This window comes from Ochotona curzoniae, unplaced genomic scaffold (assembly GCF_017591425.1).
Source record: "Ochotona curzoniae isolate NIBS_2020 unplaced genomic scaffold, NIBS_Ocur_1.0 scaffold_1852, whole genome shotgun sequence".
In the NCBI taxonomy this organism is placed as follows: Eukaryota; Metazoa; Chordata; class Mammalia; order Lagomorpha; family Ochotonidae; genus Ochotona; species Ochotona curzoniae.
This window is the reverse complement of record NW_024467087.1, coordinates 1,964,114-1,979,268: the sequence shown is the minus strand read 5'-3', so window position 1 is coordinate 1,979,268 and position 15,155 is coordinate 1,964,114. Positions and strand designations below refer to the sequence as shown.

Here is a 15,155-nt window from a genome sequence, read left to right as displayed (position 1 = left end):
CAACTAGCAATCAACATGGAAGGCAGCAGCATCCCTTGGGGGCTGTCCTTCCCCAGGAAGCTGTGGATTGTGGTAGAGGATCCAGCATTTGAGTCTGTGCACTGGAACAAAGACGGGGACGCCGTGGTCATCGAGGATGACCTTTTCCAGAGGGAAGTCCTTCTTCAGCAAGAGGAAGACAGGATTTTTCAAACCGACAGCCTGAAGGCCTTCATTCGTCAGCTGAACCTCTACGGCTTCAGCAAAGTACGCCCAAGGAACGCTGCTCACGGTCCAGAGAACAGGGGCATGCTGGTAAGGTAGAAAGCATTGCTCTTTCCCACATCCTGTCACTCAGACGTCCTTGTAGAGCTCCAGGTCAACGCAACACTGTATGTGTTTAGTTCCCTAGCACTGCTTCTTTAGATGTGAGACCTTATTTACTGAAAGCTCAAAGTCTAAACGTGAAAGTAGGTCGATTCTGCCGGGAACTCACAGTGCGCTGGGAGAGGCTCCGCAGGCGGGGCAGACTCCCAGAGGCCAGCCAATGTCCAGTAGATGCACGACTGCCTTAACCTAGCAACTGTTTGCCTTCAGTGCGCTGGTGCTGCCTGGCATCCCAACACTTCCCAGAAACAAATTTTATCCCCGCAGGACTAACATCTTCCATTTTGTTTCAGATATACTGCAATGTCAATTTCCAGAGAGACAAACCTGCCCTTCTCATGAATATCCAAAGAAAGGGGGGCCAGCGGCGCTTCAGCCGGCAAGCCTTGTGCGGATCAAGTGCGAAGAAGAGGAAGGAGCTAGCTACCAGGCGCTCCCCCCGCATGCACCCCAACAGAGAGGACGAAGAAGCGGAAAGGAGGGCCCAGGAGGAAGTGACCAGTGTCCAGAGACCCAGTGCCGGCCATTCACTCATGTTCTCCGGCATCTGGTCCATGAGTAATCTCACAGTGCGACCCCTGAGAATCTACACCTCTCAGGAGCCAGGTGGCCCAAGTGGGGAGGACACCACTCCCAATGTCATGCAAGCACCTCTGTGTCCCACCGGGACGCAAGGCGCTGCAGAAGCACCCCGCGGCCCCGCAACCTATCCCGATTACGAGTCCATGATTTCTTTGTACAACACCTGTTACTCCACCCTTGTAGCTGCCCTCAACACCAAGACTTCCAGTGAGCCCCCAGAGCAGGAGGGCTCCACTGAAGGTAGGCGTGTCATCTGCGAGCGGGTCAGGGACGAGCCACCTCTGTGAACTCACACAGCAGTGCTTCATAGTGATCAATTTAATAGTGATTAATACACATCATTTCCCAACAACCACCTGTCTGCAGTCCTAATAAAATATAAATATTCACGAGATTCAAAAAAGCAATATGAATGAGAATCCCGGTCTGTGTTCTTGCTAACTGCTCACACGGTATGAAATCCTTTCTCCTTCCTACACTGAGATACCCGACGCAAGCTGACTTCATAGAGGGGCTTAGTGTACTCGGTTTTGCAGGCTGGAAGCTCAGGAGCGAGGGACCCTGGCCTCTGGGCCTTGGCGGGCTGGGGGCAGGGCTGACGGCAGCTGCTGTGCTGTCACGGTGGGGACTCCTGCAGGGGTATGAGGTCACGATGCAGAGCAGGAAGCCAGAGCCTGGGTCCCACCGCTCTCTTCGAGGACAGGGTGGGCGTGGGGAGACACCTGCCCAGCATCTAAGGACCTCCTCCTAGGTTCACCTATGAAAGGTCCACCATCGGGCCTGGCACTGTGGCACAGCATGTTAGGCTACCAACTTAGGCCTCTGCTCCCATGTTGGAGACCTGGAAGAAGCTCCTGGCTTCGGGCTGGTGTATGCCTGCTGTTAACAGCCATTTGGGGAGTGGACCAGCAGACGGAAGAAGGGACACCACCGCCTAGTACTGCCACCCTAGGGAGCCCCACTGCCAACACATGAACCTTTACGTCAAGTCACTGCAAACCACGGACTAGAGTATACCAACTCACTGGCAGGAGCCCGAGGAAGCAGAAAATTCTAACATGGTGTTGTGGTCCCTGTCGTTCTCTCTCTTTCTCTCTTTTAAAGCAACAGGCTTTCCACATACTTGGCAAAGTGATCTTGCTAGGAAGTGCTGAGAGAAGCCCAAAGAGATCCAGTACGCTGGGACTTGCTGTTGGTCAGGAGACAGAAGAGCCTGCCTTCTGGCATCGGGGGTATCACACTACTCATGGATCTCGCGATGACATGCTCTGCTCGGGGCCCTCAGTGTTGCCAGCAAGCTTCAGATCTCCGAGCGTCGCTATCCAGCACCCAGGGCCCCTGCAAAGAGGAACGCCCCGTCCCATCTGCCAGTCCATTCAGTGCCCAGGGAAGGGGGCAGAGCCCTCACAGAGAACAACCCCTTAGAAACATTGCTAAGGAGACACTGGAGAAAAGAGTCTTGCTATAAAAGGAATACCACTCCATCACTATTGAAAGTGAACTTCGGGGCCCAACGTGGTAGACTTGTGGCTAAATCTTCTCCTTGCATGTGCCGGAATCTCATTTGGGCGCCAGTTCACGTCCTGGCAGCTCCAATTCCCATCCAGTTCCCTGCCTGTGGCCTGGGAAGGCAATTGAGGGTGGTCCAAAGCCTTGAGACCCTGCACCTGCGTGGGAGACCCGGGGGAGGCTCCTGGCTTCTGGGTTCAGACTGGCTCAGCTCTGCTCGGCCACTGCAGCCACTCGGGGAGTGAACCAGCGAACAGATCTCGTCTCTCCTCCTCTCTGCAAATCTACCTTTCCAATAAAAATGAGTAAATCTTCAAAAAGAAAGACAGACCGTGAACCTCCCTCTAGCGTATCTGTATTTAGGACCCTTCACTTGAGCAGCCAGCAGCTGGTCATGTGACACGCGTGACACACGAGCTTCCCGATGCCAGATCACGTTCAGAGCAGGGCGAGAGCGCCCCAGGGGGACAGCTGCTCTGTGTCTGACTTAGCCTAATGGCTGGGCACTCTCAGGCACACGTTCAGTGCCTGCTCCCAGACACCCGACAACAAGCCCTGGATGCCGTTCAGACACGTGCTGAACAAAGAGAGGGGAAACACACACGAAGGAGCTGCAAACGCTGCACAGTCATCTTCAGCGCGTTTATTTGAACGGTGCAGAAATCAGCAGGACCCCAATCATCATCGAGCCAAGACATTTCCTTACCATTGACACAAGGTCAGTGAGCTCAGATAAGCCCAGCCCCTCTGTTGCATGGGAGTAAAGCAGTCCATGGATACGAACTGCACCTGGCGTAGCAGTCTTCCGCAGTGGCAGCTCTCACCTGATCTTACTGCTAGGAACCCGCACCAGGCTGCTGAGCTGCCCCGTCAGCAACATTCTCTTGAGGGCTGCACGCTCATCACGCCTTGTGTCCCGGAGGGATGAGGTGCTCCGGGAGGTCCACCTGGAACACATCCTTCCCTCCTGGCCAAGGGATGGGCCGCAGCAGCCACCTGGGGTTGGAGATGGCTGTCAGGTACTTCTGCTGGAGGTTGGTCAGGACAGCCTGACTTTCCAGTTCCACAAGCTCCTGAGGAGCCAAGTCCTCGGGGCACTGCCAAGTCTCCCCGATGTCAACGAGCCCTGTGCAGAGAGAGAGAGAGAGACGCACCACTGACGCTGCCTTCCCTGCACAGGACCTACCTGCATAACCACGGGGCTGTGGGAGGTGTGGAGTGCTGCAGACCAAGATGACGTCAGCGAGGGGCACGCAGTGAGCAGGCTCCTTGTTACTGAGCACGCATGACATTCTCACAAGGGCTCCGGGAGTCCTGGGCGAGGCAGACAGAAGGCTCCCGAAAAAAGGCAGCCCTCATTGGGGGCGCGAAAGCGAAGCATGGGTCCCAGCGCCACTGCTGATAGGGTGCCAACAGGCAACAGGAAGCCCAAGCAGGTGGCAGGTAATAGGTGACAGGTGATGCAAGAGAGGAGACCTCTCGCACTGAGAGGCCAGGGGACGCGCCCAGGAGACTGATGGCCCTGGAGGTGGGGCAGGCCCGTGAGGCCCGGCAGGAAGCCTGCCCCTGGAGGGCACCAGAGATGCTCTGGACTGCACTGCACTTGCTCCCACGCACCCCTGCGTGCACAGGCACACAAAGGTGCCACATGCGGTCACGGACCTAAGGCAGCCCGTCAGACTCCAATGGGAAAATGAGGCCCTTGCTACCTGTCCCAAGGCATGCTGCTTCAGCAAGCCGCACAAACACACCCACTCGTTCCCAGGAAAGCCACTGCCAAGCTCAGGTACCTGTTCACTCACCAGCTACCACTCCCCGGCCGAACTTCTCTCCTTCCTGAAGCAAGGCCTGGATCTGGGCGGGAGTCATCCCGAGTCTTTCCACCAGCAGTTCCCACCAGGCCACGTCTTCCCAGTCGCGGTGGGCAATGTGGACGGCGATGGTATGGTTCTGGTGGCCGCTAAGCAGAGGGCGCCACCGTGTCTCCAGAGTCTTGACTCCGTTTAACACAAAGCCCGCATAAGGCTGTCGGAAGGAGAGGCAGCCAAACTTCATCTCTCGCCAGCTCCCAGGGCCCTGGGGCCGGGGGCCTGCGGAAACACAGAATCACATGCCAGCCCGCCATTTTCGCGGCCAGGGAGCCTGATCGTTCCTCCATGTCTCCCCTGAGACTTGGTCACGAAGCCGCACTGACCTCACGCCTCGCCGCCTTCCACTGGCCATCACATACTCACGGAGGGCCCGCCCCACGCAGGTATGGAACAAGAGCCTGGGCTCACGCAGCTCCACCAGATGGGGCCTCTGGGGAGCTTGGGGAACAGGGCAGGACAGGGAAGGTCCAGGAATGATGGCACGTGGTGAACGCTACAACCGGGGACACCAAGCTCAAAGGAACCGCAGAGGAAGGCAGGCCCCTTGGTTGCGTGAGGGTTGGGGCTGCACAGCCAACAGGGGCAGGCACTGCAGTGATCGCCTCTCCCCACAGAGGTGCCATGCTGGGTTCTGCTTCTCTTCCTGCCCCCCCACTCCCCGCCAATGCTCTCAGCTCCCAGGCACCTCTGCCCCACCACAAGGTCGGCCTGGTTCTGCTCGGCTCCCCCTCACACACCCAGGGCTGCTGAGGACAAAGCCTTGGGAGCCCACCTCAGCACACATCTCCGATGGCTGCCACCAGCTGGGCCTCCTGACCCCACCAGCCCTCAAGGACCTGCCCCGCGGGTGGAGCTGAAAAACGAATAGTGAGAAAGAGAACCAGGGGCCCCCAGTGAGCGTGCCTCTCCTAGAGCCAGCCCCGGGCCTGTGATCCCCCAGTTCAACCCTTGCCTTGCACAGCAGGATCTGCTCTCAGGCCCCTCGGGGCTGAGGAGTGACAGCACAGCCACCTGGGCCCTGATTGCACACTCCCACACCTTGGGCCTTGCTGCTTCCACGCGTCCCTTGGCATGGCATCAGCTCGCCCTGAGTGGAAGGCAGTACCGTGCAGCAAAGGCAGCAGCACAGTCCTCAGAGACAGGGAACCACAAGCCTGAAGCCCAAACCTCCGCCCGAGCACCAGATGGCTGGCAGCCTCAGTCTGCACGTGGCTGGGGGGACGCAGAGCAGGCACTGAGAGCCCCCAGCCAGGACCTGGCCTCTGATCAGACACGCCCCCAAGGTGGCGACTCTCATTATCGCCATCTTCTTCACTGGGCCAGCAGCCCCTCCCCAGGGCTCCACCCCACCCGGGAGCCATGGGCCTCTACTCCAGCTCGAGCCCGGCCCCCCTTGTCTCAGCCAGGACAAGAGCTTACCAGTGTGTCCTGGAGCTTTGAGGAAATGGGCCCGCCCTCAGAAGACCAGGCGTGGTCAGGAGGGAAGCTACCGGGGGTTCACCGCTTTCCTGCAGGCAGGCCTGCGGGGCTAGCTGCCCCACCACCCCCCTTCCCCTGGCTTCTCGGGCCCAGCCGGGATGCCCAAATCCTGCCTCTGCAGCTCACTGCAGGCCCAGGTGCCGCCGCTGTGCGCCCTCTGCATTGCTGCTTCTGACTCCCGCCAGGAAACTCTGCTTCCAGAGAACGAAGCCTGCGCACTCCTCCTTGCAAGACAGGTGCTTCTCTGAGCCCAGGCGGCCTTCTCTGAGCCGTGGCACAGCAGGCAGCCGTGCACGGGGTGGCCATGCGCTCCCGCTAACTCCTCTTGCTCCTCGCCAACCAACAGGTCCCAACAGGCACCCACGGTCGACCGCCATCAGTTCTGCAGACCCGACGTGGCGCTCCACTCTCCTGACCAGGCTCCCGGGCGGGCTTCCTGCTGTCCGCTCTGCCTCCCCACGCACAGGCCGCTCCTTCTCAGTCCCAGCCTTACCTGGCCAGGTCACAGCCCAGACTTGGGACCCTATCTGGGGCCACCCCAAGATGACCTTCTCCCACCTCTCTAAGTGGCGTCACCATCTACCTGGGGCTGCTGCTCCACACCTACAGGCCACCTACCCTCCCTTTCCTTCCAGTCCCCACGGCACGTGGCGCTACCTCAAAACTTTCCCTGGACCTCACCCCTTTCCACAAGCCTCCATGGTCACAATCCGCTGCCTGCCTCCATCACCTGGGCAGCGTTCTCAGGGCCTTGGCTGGTGCCCTCTGCCTCGCCTGTCCATGACCTTGGAACGGGGACAACTGGGGCCCGCCACGCCTCTGTCAGAACCCACGAAGGCCCTCCTGCACCGAGCAGAAGAGACTGCCATTTCTCCCTGGGCAATCCTTCGGGGTCTGCTTCCCCGGCCGCTTCCTGCATTCCTGTCGCCTGCACCCCACCGCTCTGCAGCCACATGCCTCACATCCACGCCAACTCCATCCCCAGCCCAAGGCCTCCGTGGGCCATGGTAAGCCCCAGTGTACACTCAGAAAATGCCCACTTGGAAGGGCTAACCTGAGCACTGAGAATGCGTGGAAGGACAGGGCCTTCTCAGAGGCCACCACGTCGGAAGGACATGGGTCAACACCCAATGCAACCAGCACATGCAGAGACAGCTAGCCACATACCCAGGGAGGGCAGCGTGAGAAGAGGAAGGCGGAGCAGAGATGCTTCCTCATGGCAAGGAGCGGCATCGAGTCCCAGGCAGGCAGCAGCAGGCAGCAGGCAGGAACAGGACACATCCTCACGGCGCTCGGAGACAAGCACCCTGCCAGGAACACCGTGTTCTCCGACTTCGGGGCCCCCAGAGCTGTGTGGCACAGCAGCGTGCTGCTGTTGACCCAGCGCGGCTCTGCACACCCACCCTCGGCTACGGGACACTGCCTGAGCACGTCACGGGGCAGAGCACCCTCCTCCCACGACCCGCACCGTGAGCACTCTGGATCGGAACACCTCCCCTGCCCCCATCCTCACTGTCTCTGTGCTGTCGCACCGCTGTTCATCTCAGAGCCGAGCGAGCCACTGCTCCTCCGACACACAGAGACTCGCAAGCTGCTTTCTGTTTTCTGCCACCAGCAAGGGCGTGGGCCCTGACATTCCCTGAGGGCGTGGGGCAGAGGCTGCTCTCAGGGCAAGGGCATCTAAGACGCTGCCCTGCGCCACCCACGGCCTCGCACAAAGCCTCACCAGGGTACACTGCACTCACCAAGGGAGCTCTCACACACCTGTCAGCCCTGAGCAGGGTGCTGCTGCTCCTGGGTGACAGTCACCCCGGCCCTGGGCTCGGAGGTGCTTCTGAGGGGGCCTGCGTGCAGAAACCGTGGTCCAGCCATTTCTACTTGTACTCAGAGATGCAACAAGGACGTGGGTGTGCCCAGCCCCTCAGCTTCCCAGGCACGTCACCACAATCCCACGTGACCTGTGCAGGTGTGGTGCGGGCACAGAGAACCGAGGCACCCTTAGAGGCAACGGGGTGCTCCGTTTCCTCTTGCCTGGCGCTGCACGCAGCACCCACTTTTGGCCTGAGGAGGGGGCTCCCCGCTTTTGGCCTGAGCAGGGGGCACCCTTCTGCCTGCCTCGGGTGCCCTACACCAACATAATGGATGAGGGAGAAGGTCTCCGTGCACAAGACAGCACCGGGGTCCAATGGCACGGGAAGGGCTTGTCCCAGCACAGGCCGCAGGCCAACAAGAGCTGGGCGGCCAGCATGCGGGGCACACGCGGCTCCTGCTATCACGGCTGGGGGAGGCTGTCTGAGGCAAGGATCACGCACAGCGCCAGGCAGCAGGGAGCAAGCCCGATCTAAGAGGAGGAAGCTGCTCCCATCCCCACCCCCGTCGCCCACAGCGCTAAAGGGCAGAGGTGGGGGAGCCCAGGCCCCTGTGTGTAAGTGTAGGCAGGGCCCAGCAGCCACGGGTCCCACAGCACACAGGCCACCAAGTGGGCCAAGCTTAGGCCAGGGCGTGTGCGGCAGTTGACTCGCTTGCCACACCCCAGGGACACGCTCTGAAGCTGCCAGGGAGGGGGAGGCTGGCAGGGAGGGAGAGGCTGGCAGGAGGGCACAGGCAAGATGGCTTCGGGAGCGCCCCAGCCCAGAGGGGTGTTCTGCAGAAGGCAGACACTCAAGCGCTGGCACGACGTGCCCGGGCTGCCTTTGGCTGTGTCTGGGCTCACTGCCCCCTGACCATTATAACGGTCCCTGGAGTGGAAGCACTAGTGGGCACGCCTGCGGACATATGCGAGGGCAGTTCTCAGCAAGGCTGCCAGCCAGGCCCTGGATAATCGGCTTCCGGTCAACGAGGGACGGGCCAGAGCCAGGGAAGGGGGTGTACCTACCTACCAGGTATACGGTACCCACACCCACGTATTTATGCAGAAGATACACAGTGCCTACACCGACCTACGTACCAGACACGCAGTGCCTACATCACGTACCTATGCACTAGGTATGTAGTGCACACACCCACTGACGTACTTACTAGGCACATGGTGCCCACATCCACCTATGAACACACTAGGGACGCGGTGCCCACACCCAGCTAGCTACGTACAAGGCACGCAGTGCCCACATCACATAGCTATGCGCTAGGCATGTAATGCCCACATCCCTTACGTACCAGGCACGTGGTGTCCACACCGACCTATGCACACACTAGGCACGCAGTGCCCACACACGCACCTACGTAAAAGGCACGCAGTGCCCACACCCACCTATGCACACAGTAGGCATGCAGTGCCCACACTGATGCACCTATGTACCAGGCACGCAGTGCCCACATCCCTTACGTACCAGGCACACAGTGCCCACACCCACCTACGGACCAGGCACGCAGTGCCCACATCCCTTACGTACCAGGCACGCAGTGCCCACACCCACCTACGTACCAGGCATGCAATGCCCACACCCACCTACGTCCCAGGCACATGGTGCCCACTCCACCTATGCACACACCAGGCACGCAGTGCCCACACCCACGCACCTACGTACAAGGCACGCAGTGCCCACACCCACGTACCTATGCACGCACTACGCACGTATTCGACGGGTCAGTCACAACCATGCAGTCACGCAGCGACGCACGGACACGGTCACGCACTGGTGCACGCTCACATGGGGCACCAGGCGTCTCCACTGACTCTGGGATGGCGAGGCGGGTTCCGGGGAGCAGCTGGGGAGAGAGCCAGGGTTGGAACCCAGCGGCCCGCCGAGGGGAGGGGAAGGAAACGGGGCCGGAAGCGGAAGGGGCGGGGAGAGGGGACTAGTCAGCATTCTGCAGGCGCGGCCGTGGGAGAGGCTGTGGGCGAGGAGGCGGAGCTGCCTGGTTGGCTGTGAGCAGCTTCCGGCGCGGGGACGTGGGGGCAGTAGGAGAGGGGCTGTGGTGGGCGGGGCTGAGAGCGCGTGCAGGGCGGGGTCTGAAGCGGGTCTTGTGAGGGGCGGGGCTGGGAAAACGCGCGGGGCGGGGTCTGAGAGGGCCTGTGGGCGTGGCCTGCGGTGGCGTACGGGGCGGGGTCTTTGGCGTGCTGTGCAAGAGCTTGTTGAGAGGACGTGAGGGGCGTGGCCTGAGGCTGCTGAGGGCTGACAGCGCGTGCAGGCGGGGCCTGAGGTGGAGCCGAGGGGCGTGGCTGAAGCGACGTGCGGGGCGGGGTGTGAGGCGAGGCTGGGAAAGGGGGCGGGACCGAGACGACGTGTTGGGTGGAGTCTTAGGCTAGGCTGGGGAAAGGGGCCGGGCTGAAAGGACGTACAGGGGGGTGTCAGAGGCAGGGCCCGTGAGGGGGCGTGGCTGTGAGGACTTGGTGAGGGCCTGAGAGGGGCGTGGGTTTGAGTTCTTGGGGGCGGGGCCTGGGGTGGGGTTGGTCTTGGGCCCGGGGCTGCCATAGATGCTGGGTAGCAGTAGTAGGGTGTGTCCTGTGGGAGCATTGGGGGCATGGCTGGAAGGGTGTGGCTGCGAGGACTTGGTGATGGCCTGAGAGGGGCGTGGGTTTGAGGTCTTGGGGCGGGGCCTGGAAGGGGCGTGGCTTTGAGGACGTGAGGGCGGGGTCTGAGGCGGGGCTGGTCTTGAGCCCATGGCTGCCATAGAGGCTGGGGAGCAGTAGTATGGAGTGTCCTGTGGGAGCATTGGGGGCGGGGCCAGGAAGGTGCATGACTTTGAGGACTTCGGGGCGGGCCTGAGTAGGGTGTGGCTTTGAGGACTTGGGGCGGGGCCTGAGAAGGGTGTGGCCTTGAGGACTTGGGCAGGACCTGAGAGGGGGCGTGGTTTGAGGACTTGGGGCGGGCCTGAGAAGGGCGTGGTCGTGAGCACTTGGGGGCGGGCCTGAGAAGGGTGTGGTCCTGAGGACTTGGGGCGGGCCTGAAAAGGGCGTGGATGTGAGGACCTGGGGGCGGGCCTGAGAAGATCGTGGCTGTAAGGACTTGGGCGGGGCCTGAGAAAGGTGTGGTCGTGAGTACTTGGGCGGGGCCTGAGAAGGGCGTGGCTGTGAGGACTTGGGCGGGGCAGGAGAAAGGCGTGGCTGTGAGGACTTCGGTGGTGCAGGAGAAGTGCGTGGCTGTGAGGACTTGGGCGGGGCCTGAGAAGGGCATGGCTGTGAGGACTTGGGCGAGGCAGGAGAAGGGCGTGGTTGTGAGGACTTGGGGGCGGGCCTGAGAAGGGTGTGGCTGTGAGGACTTGGGACGGCCTGAGAGGGGGCGTGGTCGTGAGGGCTTGGGGCGGGGCCTGAGAAGGGCGTGGTCGTAGGACTTGGAGCAGGGCCTGAGAGGGGGCGTGGTTTGAGGACTTGGGGCGGGCCTGAGAAGGGCGTGGCTGTGTGGACTTGGGGCGGGCCTGAGAAGGGCGTGGTCGTAGGACTTGAGGCGGGCCTGAGAAAGGTGTGGTCGTGAGGACTTGGAGCAGGGCCTGAGAGGGGGCGTGGTTTGAGGACTTGGGGCGGGCCTGAGAAGGGCGTGGTCCTGAGGACTTGGGGCGGGCCTGCGAAGGGGCGTGGCTGTGAGGACTTGGGGCGGGCCTGAGAAGGGCGTGGTTTGAGGACTTGGAGCAGGGCCTGAGAGGGGGCGTGGTTTGAGGACTTGGGGCGGGCCTGAGAAGGGCGTGGTCGTGAGGACTTGGGGGCGGGCCTGAGAAGGGCGTGGCCTTGAGGACTTGGGGCAGGGCCTGAGAAGGGCGTGGCTGTGAGGACTTGGAGCAGGGCCTGAGAGGGGGCGTGGTTGTGAGGATTGGGGCGGGCCTGAGGAAGGTGTGGTCGTGAGGACTTGGGCGGGGCCTGAAAAGGGCGTGCCTGTGAGGACCTGGGGGCGGGCCTGCGAAGGGGCGTGGCTGTGAGGACCGGGGGGCGGGTTTGAGGCAGGGCTGGTCTTGAGTCCCTGGCTGCCTGTAGGGGGAGCAGTAGTAGGGCGTGTCCTTTGGGAGCATTGGGGCAGCACTTTCGGAGGCGGGGCTGCTTAAGATGGGACCCATAACAACCGCCTGGGTAGGAGTGCAGCCTGAGGCTGTGGCTGGAGGAGGGGAGCGGCTCTAAGAAAGTGCGGAAGGAGGGGCTGGTCCGTGGCTGTGGCTTTCGTGCTGGCGGAGGAGCTGAGCTGGAGCCGGTGTGATGGAGAGAAAGGGGGCGGAGGTGGAGGGGTGGTTTCGCCCGAGCCACTGCGCAGAGGTTGGAAAGCAGCAGGAGCGGCCCTGGGGCAGAGGGCAGCCGGAACGGCCTGACAAGGGTGGCCATGGGAGCGGCGAGGTGGAGAGGTGCTTAGGCGGAGCTGTGGCCAAGATTTTGGGGCGAAGCTGGGTGCGCAGGAGCTGTGTGAGCAGGCGCAAGGGCCCGGCTGCAGGAAGCGGGGGAGACGCTGAGGGCACCCGAGTGGGACGAGCGGCGCAAGGGAAGCTGGTCCTACAGGAGGAGCGGCTGTAGTAGCAGGACTTGAAGGCCGGGCTGTGGAGTGAACCGGCTGGAAGCCTGGCGCAAGCTGGGTGGCTCGCAGCCCCTGGGGAGAGCAGCTGGTGGAGCTGTGCGAAGGCAGGGTGGGGCGGAGCCTTGAGCAAGCTGTGGACTGGGCTGGGGTTTTCCTCCTTGCCCCCTAAGCCTGAGAGCTCAGGCCTTGTGCAGTGTGTGCCCCACGAGCCGGGGCCATGCCGCTGGAGGAAGGACTCTGAGGCGGTGCCCTGGCCACGTGAGCATCGCGGCGGTGCTGCTGCTGACCCGGCTTAGCTGAGGGGCTGGAGGACAGGCTGGCGGCCCGTGGTTAGGAGACCCGAGCTGGCCCACTCCCGCGCTCTGTGAGAAGGCCTATTGTGAGAAGGCACCGACCTGGTGCCGCAGTCTCCTTGCCCAAGGCACGGCGTCCCCCTCCCCCGGGGCCCCAGCCAGCGCTCTGGTCAAGGGTTCCAGCTCTAGGGGCTGGTACGGTGACAGACCCTGGAGCAGGGCTGGAGACTCGCTCTCTCACCCTTGCTCTCTGCCTGTCCGTGGGGACTGTAGCAGTGTGGCCGTGCACCCGGGGAGGCCCATCACTCCCCGCTGGGAGCCGAGTAATCTTCCTAGCCCCCTGCTTCTGGCTGCTCAGTCCGGCTGGGCTGGGCTCTGTGCTCGGCTGGGCTCGGTGCTGCCCCTGACCTCTGCTGCCGCTGCCACGGGGGACGTGGAGGCCACAGGCCAGCAGGCCTTGCTCTCAGCGGGCCTAGCCCCGTGACAGGCTGTGATGTGGTGGGCCCTGGCGTGGTGGGCCCTGTCCTGTGGTCGGCCCTGCCCTCTGGGAGGGCAGAGGAGTGGCCTCCCAGCCCGCAGTGAGCTTCCAAATGGTGCCAGCGCCCCCTCTCCACTGCATTCGCGATGATGCACTGGGTGCTGTCGGGAGCAGAGTGCTCCAGGGCTCATCTTGCCTCCCCTTGGCTCCCTGAGCCCCACAGGCCTGCTTCGCTCCGTCCTCGTCTTGCCTCGCCGTGGAGGCCCCCGGGATCCCTCACGGGCCCACTGCTGTCACCAGGCTGCTCGGCCGTTCCTACGGGAGTTGGCGCCTCCTCATCAGGTGTGCCCCGCTCCTGGGAGGCCTGCTAGCACATTACATTCTGTTCGTCAGTGGGCGTGACTCCCCGCGCTTGGTGAGTCAGGCTGCAGCCTGCTCCTGGAGCACCCCCATAGTCTCACCCCACAGAAACACTGCAGAACCACTAGCTTCTGGGGGACGCCCTTTCCTCCATCTCCCGGGACTTCCTCCCCACAGACTGGCCACGTTCCCGCAGCACAGGTCGCTGCCACCTGTGCGTGGGGCTGCGCACAGGCCTCTCCCCTGGGAGGGATGCTCATTGCTGGAGGAGCAGAGGCAGTGTGATGTTCCTACGCCAGGGCCCTTCTTGCCGCCTGCTGCCCTGGCCCTCTCTGCAGCCAGCTGCCTCCGATCGGGTCCTCCAGGAAGCAGTCCGGAGAGGCCGTCAGCAGAGGCCAAGGCTTGTTGGCACAGGAAGGATGCTTGGCTGGCAAAGCTTGCAGGCTTGCGAAGCAGGTTGGGCCTGACCTGCTACTCTGCACTTACCCGACAAGGAGGTGTAGAGCAAGGATTGCCCACTAGAGGGACCCGGTGGGGCACAGATCTGCTGGTCCTTTTGGTGCTTGGGCTGCAGTAGGCCATGCAAGTCACACTGGCTGACTAGGTGAGTTGACACCCGGAAGCAAGCTCCTGGGGCGTGCATGTGTGCCCAACAGCACAGGGAAGGACCCAGCTGCTTCCCTCCCAGGGGCAGAACCGTGTCCAGCCCGGCAGCTGGTTCCCAGGTCGTGTTTTGGGGTGTTGCACGGCTGCCCAGGCTGTGAAGGGGATGTCCCTGCAGGGAGTTTGCTAACAGAGTATCTCTTGCTCTCCGCGGTGGGGTGGCAGAGGGCAGATCTGAGCCCGGAGGCTTCACGGCGCAAAGCGGGCTGAAGTCGGCAGACTCTGCTCCTGCAAGAGCCCCTGGAAGGGACACGGTCCCTGCTCGGGTCCTCCGGGCTTGCTGGGGGCTGGGGCACTGGAGACCCCAAGTGCCTGACTGGTTTGTCTGGGGGCTGTGTGAAGTCCAGGCCTGACAGTCCACGTGACACGCGGCAGGATGCCTGGCAGGCAGAGCACTCCTCAGGAAGGAGACCCCGTGTGCTTGTTAGGTGAGTCGCCCGCTGCCCTATAGCCCCTCGGTTTGTACTTTCTGAAAGTTGCTTGCTTCAAACCCACCAACACAAGCTTGTCAACTTGTTCCTTTTAAAAAAGTTAACAGAGAAACTGACCCATCATGACTGTATAATTACGTGGAATTGGCCTGAAGTGTACAAGAACCCTGTGCTGGTGGACACACTCTTTTTCTGCCCTGTTGTTCCTGTGCAGCCGCAGCTGCAGCTGCCCCTCCCCGCCTCAGCCCTGCTGGGCTGCAGGGGAAGGCTGGGGGACCCAGGTTGGCTTGAGTAAACCACCTTTATGCGTTCGCAGCCACATCACACTGGATGATTCTCTGGGATCTCAAAATCTAGTACCACAGCACCTGCGGGCAGGCCTTTGGGCTGTGAGGCCTCAAGTGAGGCAGGAGCGCTTGGGTCAGTGTGAACAGCAGACTGCTCACTCTGGGAAGGCTTCACACAGGAGGGGCTCCAAGCTGTGTCCTGTTCAAAGGGATTTTGTTTGCTGAGCAGTGGGGGAGCAGCCGCCCGGAGGGAGCTGAGAGACGGCTCCTGGCTGAAGCACAGCTCTTTGTGGAGGCAGCGGGAGGGAGAAGAGACCAGTCTGGGCTGCAGCTCAGGGGCTCCCTGGGAGTGTGTGCAAAGCAGCTGCCTGGACCTCTTCTGAGCCCTCAGGCCCTGAGGGC

General features: G+C 62.1%; 3 protein-coding genes across 8 annotated transcripts; 1 reads left to right on the top strand and 2 right to left on the bottom strand.

Annotated features, from left to right (window-relative positions):
* Window positions 1-15: 15 nt before the first annotated feature.
* Window positions 16-1,235, top strand: LOC121169442 (heat shock transcription factor, X-linked member 3-like). Its single transcript, XM_041000040.1, has 2 exons — window positions 16-294; window positions 660-1,235. The coding sequence occupies exons 1-2, from the start codon at window positions 16-18 to the stop codon at window positions 1,233-1,235; spliced, it is 855 nt and encodes a 284-aa protein (XP_040855974.1).
* A 1,889-nt stretch (window positions 1,236-3,124) lies between these two features.
* On the bottom strand, window positions 3,125-9,513 carry EOLA2 (endothelium and lymphocyte associated ASCH domain 2). 6 transcript variants are annotated; one of them, XM_041000152.1, is made up of 4 exons: window positions 9,370-9,513; window positions 8,988-9,001; window positions 4,260-4,547; window positions 3,125-3,583 (listed from the first exon to the last, which is right to left on the bottom strand). In XM_041000152.1, the coding sequence occupies exons 1-4, from the start codon at window positions 9,405-9,407 to the stop codon at window positions 3,360-3,362; spliced, it is 564 nt and encodes a 187-aa protein (XP_040856086.1). In that variant the 5' UTR covers window positions 9,408-9,513; the 3' UTR covers window positions 3,125-3,359. The 6 variants fall into 6 exon arrangements, with proteins under 6 accessions (XP_040856086.1, XP_040856087.1, XP_040856090.1 ...); XM_041000153.1 differs by lacking the exon at window positions 8,988-9,001 and having other exon boundaries at window positions 9,363-9,513; XM_041000156.1 differs by lacking the exons at window positions 8,988-9,001; window positions 9,370-9,513 and adding an exon at window positions 9,327-9,362.
* A 96-nt stretch (window positions 9,514-9,609) lies between these two features.
* LOC121169441 (extensin-like) lies at window positions 9,610-12,054 on the bottom strand. Its single transcript, XM_041000039.1, has 2 exons — window positions 10,311-12,054; window positions 9,610-10,004 (listed from the first exon to the last, which is right to left on the bottom strand). Exons 1-2 carry the CDS (start codon window positions 12,052-12,054, stop codon window positions 9,610-9,612), a joined length of 2,139 nt encoding a protein of 712 aa, XP_040855973.1.
* Between the last annotated feature and the right edge of the window lie 3,101 nt (window positions 12,055-15,155).